This window comes from Cyanistes caeruleus, chromosome 36, assembly GCF_971803275.1.
Source record: "Cyanistes caeruleus chromosome 36, bCyaCae1.hap1.1, whole genome shotgun sequence".
Taxonomy (NCBI): domain Eukaryota; kingdom Metazoa; phylum Chordata; class Aves; order Passeriformes; family Paridae; genus Cyanistes; species Cyanistes caeruleus.
In genome coordinates this window covers 307,365-323,136 of record NC_141737.1, presented here as the reverse complement: position 1 = coordinate 323,136, position 15,772 = coordinate 307,365, and the positions used below count along the sequence as shown (strand labels likewise).

The 15,772-nt window shown below is 43.3% G+C and overlaps 1 protein-coding gene across 10 annotated transcripts in view; it reads right to left on the bottom strand.

Moving 5' to 3' along the window:
- LOC111944066 (uncharacterized) overlaps nucleotides 1-15,772 on the bottom strand; it is a 27,877-nt gene extending 12,105 nt beyond the window's left edge. For all 10 annotated transcript variants that reach the window (XM_086871514.1, XM_086871512.1, XM_086871513.1 and 7 more), the window contains exons 1-8: nucleotides 14,678-15,772; nucleotides 12,069-12,202; nucleotides 10,247-10,370; nucleotides 6,395-6,459; nucleotides 4,913-5,031; nucleotides 3,588-3,672; nucleotides 2,342-2,499; nucleotides 814-898 (exon numbers count right to left, since the gene is read on the bottom strand). In XM_086871514.1, the coding sequence (XP_086727640.1) occupies nucleotides 814-898; nucleotides 2,342-2,499; nucleotides 3,588-3,672; nucleotides 4,913-5,031; nucleotides 6,395-6,459; nucleotides 10,247-10,370; nucleotides 12,069-12,202; nucleotides 14,678-14,807 (900 nt within the window). In that variant the 5' untranslated portion in view covers nucleotides 14,808-15,772. The remainder of the gene's footprint in view (nucleotides 1-813; nucleotides 899-2,341; nucleotides 2,500-3,587; nucleotides 3,673-4,912; nucleotides 5,032-6,394; nucleotides 6,460-10,246; nucleotides 10,371-12,068; nucleotides 12,203-14,677) is intronic.

Here is a 15,772-nt window from a genome sequence, read left to right as displayed (position 1 = left end):
CCCCGATTTCCCCGTTTTTCCCTCTTTTCCCCCCAAATTCCCGCTTTTCCCGCCCGTTTTTCCCGTTTTTCCCGCTTTTCCCCCCGAATTCCCATTTTTCCCCCCGATTTCCCCGTTTTTCCCTCTTTTCCCCCCGAATTCCCGTTTTTCCCGCCCGTTTTTCCCATTTTTCCCGTTTTTCCCCCCAAATTCCCATTTTTCCCGCCCGTTTTTCCCGTTTTTCCCGCTTTTCCCGCCCGTTTTTCCCGTTTTTCCCGCTTTTCCCGCCCGTTTTTCCCGTTTTTCCCGTTTTTCCCCCCGGAGTTCCCATTTTTCCCGCCCGTTTTTCCCGTTTTTCCCGCTTTTCCCCCCAGAATTCCCGTTTTTCCCGCTTTTCCCGCCCGTTTTTCCCATTTTTCCCGCCCGTTTTTCCCGTTTTCCCCGTTTTTCCCGTTTTTCCCGCTTTTCCCCCCGTTTTCCCCGTTTTTCCCGCTTTTCCCCCCAGAATTCCCGTTTTTCCCGCTTTTCCCGCCCGTTTTTCCCGCTTTTCCCCCCGTTTTTCCCGTTTTTCCCGCTTTTCCCGCCCGTTTTTCCCGTTTTTCCCTCTTTTCCCCCCGAATTCCCATTTTTCCCGCCCGTTTTTCCCATTTTTCCCGCTCGTTTTTCCCGTTTTTCCCCCCCGTTTTTCCCGTTTTTCCCGCCCGTTTTTCCCGTTTTTCCCGTTTTTCCCCCAAATTCCCGTTTTTCCCGCCCGATTTTCCCGTTTTTCCCGCTTTTCCCCCCCGTTTTTCCCGTTTTTCCCTCTTTTCCCCCCGCATTCCCGCCGTCCCGTACCCGGTAGTTGGCGGGGCCCAGCCCGTAGTCCCCGATCCGCGCCGTCAGCTCCGAGCTCAGCAGAACGTTCCGGAGCGCCAGGTCGCTGCCCGCCCAATTCCCGCCGGGAAAAAATTCCCAAAGGATTTTAAAAGAGGGGAAAAAAAAATAAAATAAAATAAAATAAAATTATTAAAAAAAAAAAAAAAATTCCAGAAAATTCCGGGGGGGGTTTTGGCGGAAATGGGGGAAATTTGGGGGGAAAATGGGAATTTTATGGGGGGGAAATGGGAATTTTTTGGGTGGAATTCCCGGGATTTTTGGGCAGAATTTTATTGATTTTTATGGGAATTTTTATGGATTTTTATGGGAATTTTTCAGTTTTTCGCGGGAATTTTTTTTGGATTTTTTTGGGTGGAATTCCCGGGATTTTTGGGCAGAATTTTTTTGATTTTTATGGGAATTTTTTTTTATTTTTATGGGAATTTTTTTGATTTTTATGGGAATTTTTTTTTTATTTTTATGGGAATTTTTATGGATTTTTATGGGAATTTTGCCATTTTTTGAGGGATTTTTTGGGGATTTTTTTTTTTATTTTTGGGGGATTTTTTTGGGTGAAATTCCCGGGATTTTTGGGGGAAATTCCTGGGATTTTGGGTTGAAATTCCCGGGATTTTTGGGCAGAATTTTTTTGATTTTTATGGGAATTTTGCCATTTTTTGGGGAATTTTTTTTGGTGGAATTCCCGAGATTTTTGGGTGGAATTCCCAGGATTTTGGGTGGAATTTTTGGGATTTTTATGGGAATTTTTCTGGATTTTTATGGGAATTTTGCCGTTTTTTGAGGGGTTTTTTTGGGATTTTTTCGGGATTTTTTTTGGGTGAAATTCCCGGGATTTTTGTGTGAAATTCCCGGGATTTTTTTGGGTGGAATTCCCGGGATTTTGGGGTGGATTTTTTCGGGGATTTTTTTGGGTGGAATTCCCAGGATTTTTGGGTGAAATTCCCGGGATTTTTTTGGGTTGAATTCCCGGGATTTTTTTGGGTGAAATTCCCGGGATTTTTGTGTGGAATTCCCGGGATTTTTTGGGTTGAATTCCCGGGATTTTGGGGGGATTTTTTCGGGGATTTTTTTGGGTGGAATTCCCGGGATTTTTGGGTTGAATTCCCGGGATTTTGGGGTGAAATTCCCGGGATTTTTGGGGTGAAATTCCCGGGATTTTGGGTGAAATTCCCAGGATTTTTTTTGGGTGGAATTCCCGGGATTTGGGGGGATTTTTTCGGGGATTTTGGGGGGATTTTTTTGGGGATTTTTTTGGGTGGAATTCCCGGGATTTTTGGGTGGAATTCCCGGGATTTTTGGGTGGAATTCCCGGGATTTTGGGGGATTTTTTCGGGGATTTTGGGGTGGATTTTTTCGGGATTTTTTTGGGTTGAATTCCCGGGATTTTTGGGTGGAATTCCCAGGATTTTTGGGTTGAATTCCCGGGATTTTTGGGTGGAATTCCCGGGATTTTTTTTGGGTTGAATTCCCGGGATTTTGGGGGTACCTGTGCACGAATCCGTGGCGGTGCAGGTGCCGCAGCCCCCGGGTGACCTCGAGGGCCAAACGCTGCAGGGTCCCCAAATCCCGGGGGGGCAGCGGGGGAGGGGCCGCCCCTCCCCCACCCTGCCCCCGCTGCGCCCGCAGGTAACGCTTCAGGTCCCCCTGAAACAGCCCCAAAATAACCCAAAATAACCCAAAACAGCCCAAAAAACAGCCCCAAAACAGCCCCAAAAACAGCCCCAAAACAGCCCCAAAATAACCCAAAACAGCCCCAAAATAACCCAAAAAACAGCCCCAAAATAACCCAAAAACCAGCCCCAAAACAGCCAAAAAACCAGCCCCAAAACAGCCCCAAAATAACCCAAAAAACAGCCCCAAAATAACCCAAACCAGCCCCAAAATAACCCAAAAAACAGCCCCAAAATAACCCAAAAAACAGCCCCAAAACAGCCCCAAAAACAGACAAAAAACAGACAAAAAACAGACAAAAACCAACCCAAAACCAGCCCCAAAATAACCCAAAACAGCCCCAAAATAACCCAAAACAGCCCCAAAAACAGCCCCAAAATAACCCAAAATAACCCAAAACAGCCCAAAAATAACCCAAAACAGCCCCAAAAAAGCCAAAAAACAGCCTCAAAATAACCCAAAAAACAGCCCCAAAATAACCCAAAAAACAGCCCCAAATCAGCCAAAAAACAGCCCCAAAATAACCCAAAACAGCCCCAAAATAACCCAAAAAACAGCCCCAAAATAACCCAAAATTCCCCCCAAAATTCCCAGAAATTTCAAAAAATTCCCCAAAATCCCTCCAAAATCCCCCAAAATTCCCCCCCAAAATCCCAGAAATTCCCAGAAATTCCCAAAAATTCCCCAAATCCTCCCAAATTTCTAAAAATCTCCCCCCAAATCCCCCAAAATTCCCCCCAAAATTCCCCAAAATTCCCGGAAATTCCCAAAAATCCCCAAAATCCCTCCAAAATCCCCAAAAATCCCCCCAAAAATCCCCCCAAAAATCCCAAAAAATCCCCAAAAAATCCCCAAAAATCCCCGAAATTCCCAGAAATTCCTGGAAATTCCCAAAAATCCCCAAAATCCCTCCAAAATCCCCAAAAATCCCCCCAAAAATCCCCCCAAAAATCCCAAAAAGTCCCCAAAAATCCCCGAAATTCCCAGAAATTCCCAGAAATCCCCGGAAGGTTCCGGAAGGTCCCGGAAGGTTCCGGAAGCGCCGGGAATTCCGCGCTCACCATCTGGCAATATTCCATGACGAGCAGCAGCGGCCGCTCCCGGCACCCCCCGAGGCACCGCAGCAAATTCGGGTGGCGAAGGGTCCTGAGGGGCCCAGAATTCCCAAATTTCCCCAAAATTCCCAAATTTTCCCCAAAATTCCCGAATTTCCCAGGGGTCCCGGCCCCGGGGAGCCCCAAATCCGGGAATTCCGGGTGAAATTTCACCCAAAACACCCCAAATTCTCCCCAAATTCTCCCAAAATTCCACCCAAAATTCCAGCCAGGGACCCCCAAAATCCTCAAATTCCACCCAAAATTCCCCAAATTTTTCCAAAATTTTTCCAAAATTCCCAAATTTCTGGCCCCGGGGAGCCCCAAATCCGGGAATTCCGGGTGAAATTCCACCCAAAACACCCCAAATTCAGCCCTGGGAAGGCTCAAAATCCGGGAATTCTGCCCAAAATTCCCCCCGGAATTCCCCAAAATTCCCAAATTTTCCCAAATTTTCCCAAATTTTCCCAAATTTCCCCAAAATTCCCGGATTTCCGAGGGGTCCCAGCCCCGGGGAGCCCCAAATCCGGGAATTCCGCAGGAAATTTCACCCAAAACACCCAAAATTATCCCAAAATTCTCCCAAAATTCCACCCAAATTCCAGCCAGGGACCCCCAAAATCCTCAAATTCCACCCAAAATTCCCCAAATTCCCAAATTTTCCCCAAATTCCCAAAATTCCCAGGGGTCCCGGCCCCAGGGAGCCCCAAATCCGGGAATTCCGCAGGAAATTCCACCCAAATTCCATTTTTGGGGTGGTTTTGGGATATTTTGGGACATTCCAGGTGGGGTTTTTTTGGTGTTTTTGGGGTGTTTTGGGAGTATTTTGGCTGCTTTGGGTGTTTTTGGGGTGATTTTGGTGAATTTTGGGTGTTTTTTGTTGTTTTTGGAGTGTTACCGAGATGTTTTTGGTGGCTTTGGGGTATTTTCAGGGTATTTTGGGGTGTTTTGGGGTGTTTTTGAGGTGTTTTTGGGGTGTTTTTGGGTGTTTTGGGGTGCTTTTGGGGTGTTCTTGGTGTGTTTTTGGGGTGTTCTTGGGGTGTTTTTGGGTAATTTTGGGTGGTTTTGGGGTGTTTTTGGGTGTTTTTGGGATGTTTTTGGGTGTTTTTAGGTGTTTTTGGGGTGTTTTTGGTTGTTTTTGGGTGTTTTGGGATGTTTTGGGGTGTTTTGTGGTGTTTTGGGGTGTTTTTGGGTGTTTTTGGGATGTTTTTGGGGTGTTTTTGGGTAATTTTGGGGTGTTTTTGGGGTGTTTTTGGGGTGTTTTTGGGGTGTTTTTGGGTGTTTTTGGGTACCTGTAGGGCTCAGCCTCAGCCAGGAACCGCCTCCTCTCGGGGGTCCCGGCCCCCGCCCGCAGCTCCTTCACCACCACCTGGGCGGGGCCGGGACCCCCCCTCAGCTCCCCCAGAATCACCTGGAAAATCCCAAAAAAACCCAAAAATCCCCCCAAAAAATCTGGTTAAAAATTCCCCCCAAAATCCCCCCAAAATCCCCCAAAAAATTCCCCCCAAAATCCCCCCAAAATCCCCCAAAAAATCCGGTTAAAAATTCCCCCCAAAATCCCCCCAAAATCCCCCAAAAAATCCCAAAAAAAACCCCAAAATCCCCCAAAAAATCCAGTTAAAAATTCCCCCCAAAATCCCCCCAAAATCCCCCAAAAAATCTGGTTAAAAATTCCCCCAAAATCCCCCCAAAATCCCCTGGAAAATCCCAAAAAAACCCCAAAATCCCCCAAAAAATCCGGTTAAAAATTCCCCCCAAAATCCCCCCAAAAATCCCCCCAAAAATCCCAAAAAAACCCCAAAATCCCCAAAAAAATCCGGTTAAAAATTCCCCCAAAATTCCCCCCAAAATCCCCCCAAAAATCCCAAAAAAACCCCCAAAATCCCTCCAAAAATCTTGTTAAAAATTCCCCCCAAATTCCCCCAGAATCCCCTGGAAAATCCCAAAAAAACCCCAAAATTCCACCCCAAAATCCCCTGGAAAATCCCAAAAAAACCCCAAAAATCCCCCAAAAAATCCGGTTAAAAATTCCCCCCAAATCCCCCCAGAATCACCTGGAAAATAAAAAAAAATCCCCAAAATTCCACCCAAAAATCCGGTTAAAAATTCCCCCCAAATTCCCCCCAAAATCCCCCCAAAAATCCCAAAAAAACCCCAAAATCCCCCAAAAATCTGGTTAAAAATTCCCCCCAAAATCCCCCCAAAATCCCCCCAAAAATCCCAAAAAAACCCCCAAAATCCCTCCAAAAATCTTGTTAAAAATTCCCCCCAAAATCCCCCCAAAATCCCCCAAAAAACCCCCAAAATTCCACCCAAAATCCCCTGGAAAATCCCAAAAAAACCCCAAAAATCCCAAAAAAATCCGGTTAAAAATTCCCCCCCAAAATTCCCTGGAAAATCCCAAAAATCCCCAAAATTCCACCCAAAAATCCCCTGGAAAATCCCCCCAAAAAAACCCCAAAATCCCTCAAAAATTCCAGTTAAAAATTCCCCCCAAATCCCCTGGAAAATCCCCCCAAAAAAGCCCCAAAATCCCCCAAAAATTCCCATTAAAAATTCCCAAAAAAACCCCGTTAAAAACCCCCCCAAAAATCCCCTGGAAAATCCCAAAAAAATCCAAAATCCCCCCTCAAAATTCCCAATTTCCTCCCAAAATTCCCAAATTTCCCTGAAAATTCCCAAAAAATCCCCCCAAATTCCAAAAAATCCCCAAAAAATCCCCCCAAATCCTGAAAATTCCCGAAGGTTCCGGAACATTCCGGAAGATTCCCGACCTTTCCGAACCATCCGGTGCCGATTTCCTGCAGGAAGCTCAGCTGCTGCCGCAGCCCCGGCGGCGCTGGCAAAATCCCAAAATTCCCATTTTCCACCCAAAATTCCCATTTTCCCCCAAAATTCCCGGTTTTCCACCCAAAATTCCCATTTTCCACCCAAAATTCCCGGTTTTCCACCCAAAATTCCCATTTTCCACCCAAAATTCCCCATTTTTGACCCAAAATTCCCCATTTTCCACCCAAAATTCCCCATTTTCCACCCAAAATTCCCGGTTTTCCACCCAAAATTCCCCATTTTCCACCCAAAATTCCCGGTTTTCCACCCAAAATTCCCCATTTTCCACCGAAAATTCCCCATTTTCCACCCAAAATTCCCGGTTTTCCACCCAAAATTCCCGGTTTTCCACCCAAAATTCCCCATTTTCCACCCAAAATTCCCCATTTTTGACCCAAAATTCCCGGTTTTCCACCCAAAATTCCCATTTTCCACCCAAAATTCCCCATTTTCCACCCAAAATTCCCCATTTCCACCCAAAATTCCCAATTTTTGACCCAAAATTCCCCATTTCCCACCCAAAATTCCCCATTTCCACCCAAAATTCCCGGTTTTCCACCCAAAATTCCTATTTTCCACCCAAAATTCCCCATTTTCCACCCAAAATTCCCCATTTTCCACCCAAAATTCCCATTTTCCACCCAAAATTCCCCATTTCCACCCAAAATTCCCCATTTTCCCCCAAAATTCCCCATTTTCCACCCAAAATTCCCCATTTTCCACCCAAAATTCCCCATTTTCCACCCAAAATTCCCATTTTCCACCCAAAATTCCCATTTTCCACCCAAAATTCCCATTTTCCACCCAAAATTCCCCATTTCCCACCCAAAATTCCCCATTTTCCACCCAAAATTCCCGGTTTTCCACCCAAAATTCCCATTTTCCACCCAAAATTCCCATTTTCCACCCAAAATTCCCCATTTTTGACCCAAAATTCCCCATTTTTGACCCAAAATTCCCATTTTCCACCCAAAATTCCCCATTTTCCACCCAAAATTCCCCATTTTTGACCCAAAATTCCCGGTTTTCCACCCAAAATTCCCCATTTTCGACCCAGAATTCCCCATTTTCCACCCAAAATTCCCATTTTCCACCCAAAATTCCCCATTTTCCACCCAAAATTCCCATTTTCCACCCAAAATTCCCCATTTTCCACCCAAAATTCCCGGTTTTCCACCCAAAATTCCCCATTTTCCACCCAAAATTCCCCATTTTCCACCCAAAATTCCCCATTTTCCACCCAAAATTCCCATTTTCCACCCAAAATTCCCCATTTCCCACCCAAAATTCCCATTTTCCACCCAAAATTCCCCATTTTCCCCCCCAAAATTCCCCATTTTCCCCCAAAATTCCCATTTCCCACCCAAAATTCCCCATTTTCCACCCAAAATTCCCCATTTTCCACCCAAAATTCCCCATTTTCCACCCAAAATTCCCGGTTTTCCACCCAAAATTCCCCATTTTCCACCCAAAATTCCCCATTTTCCACCCAAAATTCCCCATTTTCCACCCAAAATTCCCCATTTCCCACCCAAAATTCCATTTTCCACCCAAAATTCCCCATTTTCCACCCAAAATTCCTCATTTTCCCCCCAAAATTCCCGGTTTTCCACCCAAAATTCCCGGTTTTCCACCCAAAATTCCCCATTTTCCACCCAAAATTCCCATTTTCCACCCAAAATTCCCATTTTCCACCCAAAATTCCATTTTCCACCCAAAATTCCCCATTTTCCACCCAAAATTCCCCATTTTTGACCCAAAATTCCCCATTTTCCACCCAGAATTCCCCATTTTCCAACCAGAATTCCCAAATCCCCAAAATCCTGTAATTTTTCCACCCCAAAATCCTGATTTTCCCCCCTAAATTCCCATTTTCTCCCTCCCAAATTCCCATTTTCCCAACCCAAATTCCCATTTTTTTCCCATTTCCCCCCAATTTTCCCATTTTTTTCCCATTTTTTCCCCCTAAATTCCCATTTTTCCCCATTTTTGCCCATTTTCCCCCATTTTTTCCCATTTTTCCCTCCCAAATTCCCATTTTCTCCCATTTCTCCCATTTTCCCATCCCAAATTCCCATTTTTCCCTCCAAAACTCCCATTTTTTTCCCATTTTTTCCAAATTTTTCCCATTTTTTCCCATTTTCCCCAATTTTCCCTCCCAAATTCCCATTTTCCCCCCAAAATTCCCATTTTTTCCCATTTTTCCCTATTTTTCCCCCATTTTTTCCCATTTTTCCCCATTTCCCCCCGTTTTTCCCCATTTTTCCCGTTTTTTCCCATTTTTCCCGTTTTTTCCCCATTTTTCCCCCATTTTCCCTCCCGAATTTCCGATTTTCCCATTTCCCCCCGTTTTTTCCCATTTTTCCCCCATTTTTCCCCATTTTTTCCCCATTTTTCCCCATTTTTTTCCCATTTTTTCCCATTTTTCCCCATTTTTCCCCGTTTTTCCCCATTTTTCCCTGTTTTTTTCCCATTTTTTCCCCATTTTCTCCCATTTTTTCCCATTTTTTCCCCATTTTCCCCCATTTTTTCCAATTTTTTTCCTGTTTTTCCCCATTTTTCCCCGTTTTCCCTGTTTTTCCCCATTTTTCCCCCATTTTTCCCCATTTTTCCCCCATTTTTCCCCATTTTCCCCCGTTTTTTCCCCATTTTTCCCCCATTTTTCCCGTTTTTCCCCGTTTTTTTCCCATTTTTTCCCATTTCTCCCCGTTTTTCCCCATTTTTCCCCGTTTTTCCCCCGTTTTTTCCCATTTTTTTCCTGTTTTTTCCCCATTTTCCCCATTTTTTCCCCGTTTTTCCCCCATTTTTCCCCATTTTTCCCCATTTTCTCCCATTTTTTCCCCATTTTCTCCCATTTTTTCCCATTTTCCCCCCATTTTTCCCCGTTTTTTCCCCATTATTCCCATTTCTCCCCATTTTTCCCCATTTTTCCCCATTTTTTTCCCATTTTTCCCCGTTTTCCCCCCATTTCCCCCCATTTTCCCCATTTTTCCCCATTTTTTCCCAATTTTCCCCATTTTTTCCCCATTTTTTCCCATTTTTTCCCCATTTTCTCCCATTTTCTCCCATTTTTCCCCATTTTTCCCCCATTTTCCCTCCCAAATTCCCATTTTTTCCCGTTTTCCCCTGTTTTTCCCCATTTTTTCCCATTTTTCCCCCATTTTCCCTCCCGAATTTCCGATTTTCCCATTTTCCCCCGTTCTTTTCCCATTTTTTCCCATTTTTTCCTATTTTTTCCCCGTTTTTTCCCCATTTTTCCCATTTTTCCCCATTATTCCCATTTTTCCCAATTTTCCCTCCCAAATTCCCATTTTTTCCCATTTTTTCCCATTTTTCCCCATTTTCTCCCATTTTTTCAGATTTTTTCCCCGTTTTTCCCCATTTTTCCCCATTTTTCCCCATTTCCCCCCGTTTTTTCCCCGTTTTTCCCGTTTTTCCCGTTTTTCCCGTTTTTTCCCCATTTTCTCCCCATTTTTCCCGTTTTTTCCCGTTTTTCCCGTTTTTTCCCATTTTTCCTGTTTTTTCCCATTTTTTTCCCGTTTTTCCCGTTTTTCCCCGTTTTTCCCGTTTTTCCCGTTTTTTCCCATTTTTCCTGTTTTTTCCCATTTTTTTCCCGTTTTTCCCGTTTTTCCCGTTTTTTCCCGTTTTTTCCCCATTTTCCCCATTTTCCCCCCGTTTTTTTCCCGTTTTTCCCATTTTTCCCGTTTTTTCCCCGTTTTTTTCCCGTTTTTCCCATTTTCCCCCCGTTTTTTTCCCGTTTTTCCCATTTTTCCCGTTTTTTCCCCGTTTTTCCGTACCCGGGGGCGGCTCCAGGGGCACCACGAACACCTCGGGGGGAGGGGAGGGCGAGGATGAGGAGGAATCCTCGGGATGAGGAGAAAAATCCCCGGAATCTTCGTCCCCCTCGGGGTTCTCGAACTCCTGCCAGGGAAATCCGGGAATTCCGGGAAATCCGGGAATTCCGGGAATTTTGGGGGATTTTTTTGGGATTATTTTTGGGATTTTTTTGGATTTTTTTGGATTTTTTTGGATTTTTTTGGGAGTTTTTTGGGATTTTTTTGGATTTTTTTGGGATATTTTTGGGATTTTTTTTTTATTTTTTGGGATTTTTTTGGGATTTTCTGGGATTTTTTAGAGGATTTTTTGAGAATTTTTTGGGAATTTTTTTTGATTTTTTGAGAATTTTTTGAGATTTTTTTTTGGATTTTTTTTGAATTTTTGGGGGGATTTTTTGGGATTTTTTGGTAATTTTTTGGGAATTTTTGGGGATTTTTTGGGATTTTTGGGGGGAATTTTTGGGAATATTTTTTATGGATTTTTGGGATTTTTTGGATTTTTGGGGATTTTTTTTATTTTTTGGGATTTTTTTTGGGATTTTTTGGGGATTTTTTGGGAATTTTTTTTTGATCTTTGGGGAACTTTTTGGGAATATTTTTTATGGATTTTTGGGATTTTTTGGGGATTTTTTGGGAATTTCTGGGAATTTTTTGGGATTTTTTGGGGATTTTTTGGGATTTTTTGGCGATTTTTGGGGACTTTTTTGAGATTTTGAGGGAATATTTTTTCCGGGATCTTTGGGATTTTTTGGGATTTTTTGGGATTTTTTGGGGATTTTTGGGGAATTTTTGGGGGATTTTTTTGGGGAATTTCTGGAGATTTTTTGGGATTTTTTTTGAATTTTTGGGAATTTTTGGGGATTTTTTTGGAATTTTTTTGGAATTTTTGGGGATTTTTTGGGGATTTTTTGGGGGATTTTTTGGGATTTTTTGGGTTGAAATCCCCGGAATCTTCGTCCCCCTCGGGGTTCTCGAACTCCTGCCAGGGAAATCCGGGAAATCCGGGAAATCCGGGGATTTTGGGGGATTTTTTTGGATTTTTTTGGGATTTTTTGGGAATTTTTTTGGGGATTTTTTTGATTTTTTGGGAATTTTTGGGGGATTTTTTTTGGATTTTTGGGGAATTTTTTTGGGAATTTTTTGGGAATATTTTTTATGGATTTTTGGGATTTTTTTGGGATCTTTTTGGGATTTGGGAATTTTTGGATTTTTGGGTTGATTTTGGGGTGATTTTGGGCGATTTTGGGCTGATTTTGGGTGATTTTGGGCTGATTTTGGGTGATTTTGGGTGATTTTGGGTGATTTTGGGGTGATTTTGGGTGATTTTGGGTGATTTTGGGTGATTTTGGGTGATTTTGGGGTGATTTTGGGTGATTTCGGGGTGATTTTGGGTGATTTTGGGTGATTTTGGGGTGATTTTGGGCGAGTTTTGCTGTTCCGGGGTCGGTTTTTCCCGTTTTTGGGCGATTTTGGGCGGTTTTGGGCTGATTTTGGGCTGATTTTGGGGCGATTTTGGGGTGATTTTGGGGTGATTTGGGCTGATTTTGGCTGATTTCGGGTGATTTTGGGCTGATTTCGGGTGATTTTGGCTGATTTTGGGGCGATTTGGGCTGGTTTCGGGTGATTTTGGCTGATTTTGGGCTGATTTGGGCTGATTTCGTGTGATTTTGGGCTGATTTTGGGGTGATTTTGGGCTGATTTGGGCTGATTTTGGCTGATTTTGGGCTGATTTCGTGTGATTTTGGGCTGATTTTGGGTGATTTGGGGCGGTTTCGGGTCTCACCTTGAAGCCGAGGTCGCCGCGCCGGCAGCACAGGCAGGTGAGGAGGAGGAGGACGAAGGCCACGAGCCCCGAGCACGAGAGGAGCAGAGCGGCCGAGGGGGGAGGGAGCGGCCCCCGGCCCGCGGGGGGGGAGCCTGGAATGGGGAGAAAAACGGGAAAATCGGGAAAATTTAAAAAAATGGGAAAAACAGCGAAAAAACGTGGAAAAAAATGGGATTTTGGGGGGAAAAAATGGGATTTTTGGGGGGAAAAATGGGAAAAAATGGGATTTTTAGGGAGCCTGGAATGGGGAGAAAAATGGGAAAAATGGGAAAATTAAAAAAAATGGGAAAAACGGCAAAAAAACGTGGGAAAAAATGGGATTTTGGGGGGAAAAATGGGAAAAAATGGGATTTTTGGGGGGAAAAATGGGATTTTAGGGAGCCTGGAATGGGGAGAGAAACGGGAAAATTGGGAAAATTAAAAAAAATGGGAAAAACGGCGAAAAAAGTGGAAAAAATGGGATTTTTTGGGGGGAAAAATGGAAAAAAATGGGATTTTTGGGGGGAAAAATGGGAAAAAATGGGATTTTGGGGGGAAAAATGAAGAAAAAATGGGATTTTTTGGGGGAAAAATGGGAAAAAATGGGATTTTTGGGGGAAAAAATGAAGAAAAAATGGGATTTTGGGGGGAAAAATGAAGAAAAAATGGGATTTTTTGGGGAAAAATGGGATTTTAGGGAGCCTGGAATGGGGAGAGAAACGGGAAAATCGGGAAAATTAAAAAAAATGGGAAAAACGGCGAAAAAACGTGGAAAAAATGGGATTTTTGGGGAAAAATGAAGAAAAAATGGGATTTTTTGGGGGAAAAATGGGAAAAAAAGGGATTTTGGGGGAGCCTGGAATGGGGAGAAAAATGGGAAAATCGGGAAAATTAAAAAAAATGAGAAAATTGGAAAAAAAAGGGTAAAAAATGGCAAAAATTGGGGAAAAACGGGGGAAAAATGGGAAGAAATGGGATTTTTTGGGGAAAAAATGGGATTTTGGGGGAAAAATGGGATTTTGGGGAAACCTGGAATGAGGAGAAAAACGGGAAAAATGGGAAAGTTAAAAAAAAGGGGAAAAAACGGGGAAAAAATGGGGAAAAACGGGGGAAAAATGGGGAAAAATGGGGGGAAATGGGGAAAAACGGGGAAAATGGGATTTGGCGGGAAAAATGGGATTTGGCGGGAAAAATTGGGAATTTTGGCGGGAAAAATTGGGGATTTTGGCGGGAAAAATTTGGGGATTTTGGGGGGACAGACGGACACCTGATAACTGCTGATCAATAACCGATAGCTGCTGATCAATAACCGATAGCTGCTGATCAATAACTGATAACCGATAGCTGCTGATCAATAACCGATAGCTGCTGATCAATAACCGATAGCTGCTGATCAATAACTGATAACTGATAACTGCTGATCAATAACCGATAACTGCTGATCAATAACCGATAGCTGCTGATCAATAACCAATGGCTGATAGCTGCTAATCGATAACCGATAGTCGCTGATCAATAACCAAGAACCAATAATCGATAGCCAAAAACCGATAACCGATAATTGGTACCAAATAATTGATAGCTGATAATCGATAGCCGATAACCGATAGCCGATAACGGATAATCAATAACCGATAACCGATAGACGATAACCGATAGCCAATAATTGGTACCTGATAACGGATAATCGATAGCCGATAACCGATACCCGATAATCGATAATCGATAACCCATAACCGATAACTGATAACCGATACTTGATAATCGATAGCTGATAACCGATAATTGATACCTGATAACGGATAATCGATAGCCAATAACCGATAGCTGATAATCGATACCCGATAACCGATCGCCAATAGCCAATAACCGATAACCGATACCCTATAACCGATACCCGATAATCGATAACCGATAACTGATACCCGATAACCAATAATCCATAACCGATAATTGATAGCTGATAACCGATAATTGATGCCTGATAACCGATAATTGATGCCTGATAACGGATAATCGATAGCCGATAACCGATACCCGATAATCGATAGCCGATAACCGATCACCGATAATCGATAGCCGATAACCGATACCCGATAATCGATAACCGATACCCGATAATTGATACCTGATAACGGATAATCGATAGCCGATAACCGATACCCGATAATCGATAACCGATAATCCATAACCGATAACTGATAACCGATACTTGATAATCGATAGCCGATAACCGATACTTGATAATCGATAGCCGATAACCGATAGCTGATAATTGATACCCGATAATGGATAATTGATAGCCGATAACCGATACCCGATAATCGATAGCCGATAACCGATAATCGATACCCAATAACCGATAACCAATACCCGATAATCGATAACCGATACCCGATAATTGATACCCGATAACCGATCACCGATAGCCAATAACCGATAATCGATAACCGATAACTGATAACCGATACCCTATAACCGATACCCAATAATCGATAACCGATAATCCATAACCGATAACCGATAGCCGATAATCGATAGCCGATAATCGATAGCCGATAATCGATAACCGATAATCGATCACTCACCCAGCGCCCCGGGGGGTCCCAGCGAGGCCATGGCCGCCAGCAGGGGGGGGAGGGGCGGCCCCGCCCCCCGATAGCCGATAATCGATAGCCGATAGCCGATAATCGATAGCCGATAGCCGATCGATGGCATCGCCAGGCCCCGCCCCCAGCGGGGGGGAGGGGTCAGCGGGGGGGGGGAGGGGAGGGGCGGGGCATGGGAATAAAATGGGAATTAAAGGGGAATTAAAGGGGAATTAAAGGGGAATTAAAATAGGAATAAATGGGAATAAATGGGAATAAAAATGGGAATTAAAGGGGAAATAAATGGGAATAAAATGGGAATTAAATCAGGATAAAACGGGAAATAAATGGGAGTAAAATGGGAATAAAATAGGAATAAATTGGGAATTAAAGGGGAATAAAATGGGAATTAAAGGGGAATAAAAATGGGAATAAAATGGAATTAAATGGAAATAAAATGGGAAAAAATGGGAAATAAATGGGAATTAAAATGGGAATAAACAGGAATAAATTAGGAATGAATGGGAATTAAAATGGGAATAAACAGGAATAAATTGGGAATTAAAGGGGAATTAAACGGGAATAAAATGGGAATAAATCGGAATTAAAGGGGGAAATAAATGGGAATAAATTAGGAATAAATGGGAATTAAAATGGGAATAAACAGGAATAAATTAGGAATAAAATGGGAATTAAAGGGGAATTAAACGGGAATAAATTGGGAATAAAATGGGAATTAAAATGAGGAAAATTGGGAAAAACGTGGGGGGGAAAATGGGAATTTAACGGGAGGGAGAAATGAGCGGGAAAAGGGAATTTGGGAGGGGAAAATCGGGAAAAATCGGGAAAAATCGGGAAAAATTGGGAATGAAAGGGGGGGAACGGGGAGGGGAAAAAAGGGGGAAGAAACGGGGATTTAAATGGAGGGGAAATGAGGGAAAAATGGGAAAAAAGGGAATTTCGGGCGGGGTTTGAGGGGGGGAAATTGAAGAGGAGAAAAAAAGGGAATTTGAGGGAGGGGAAAAAACGGGAAAAAATTAAAAAAATTGGGAAAAAAAGAGGGTGGAAAAGCGGGAATTCCGTGAGGGGAGGGGG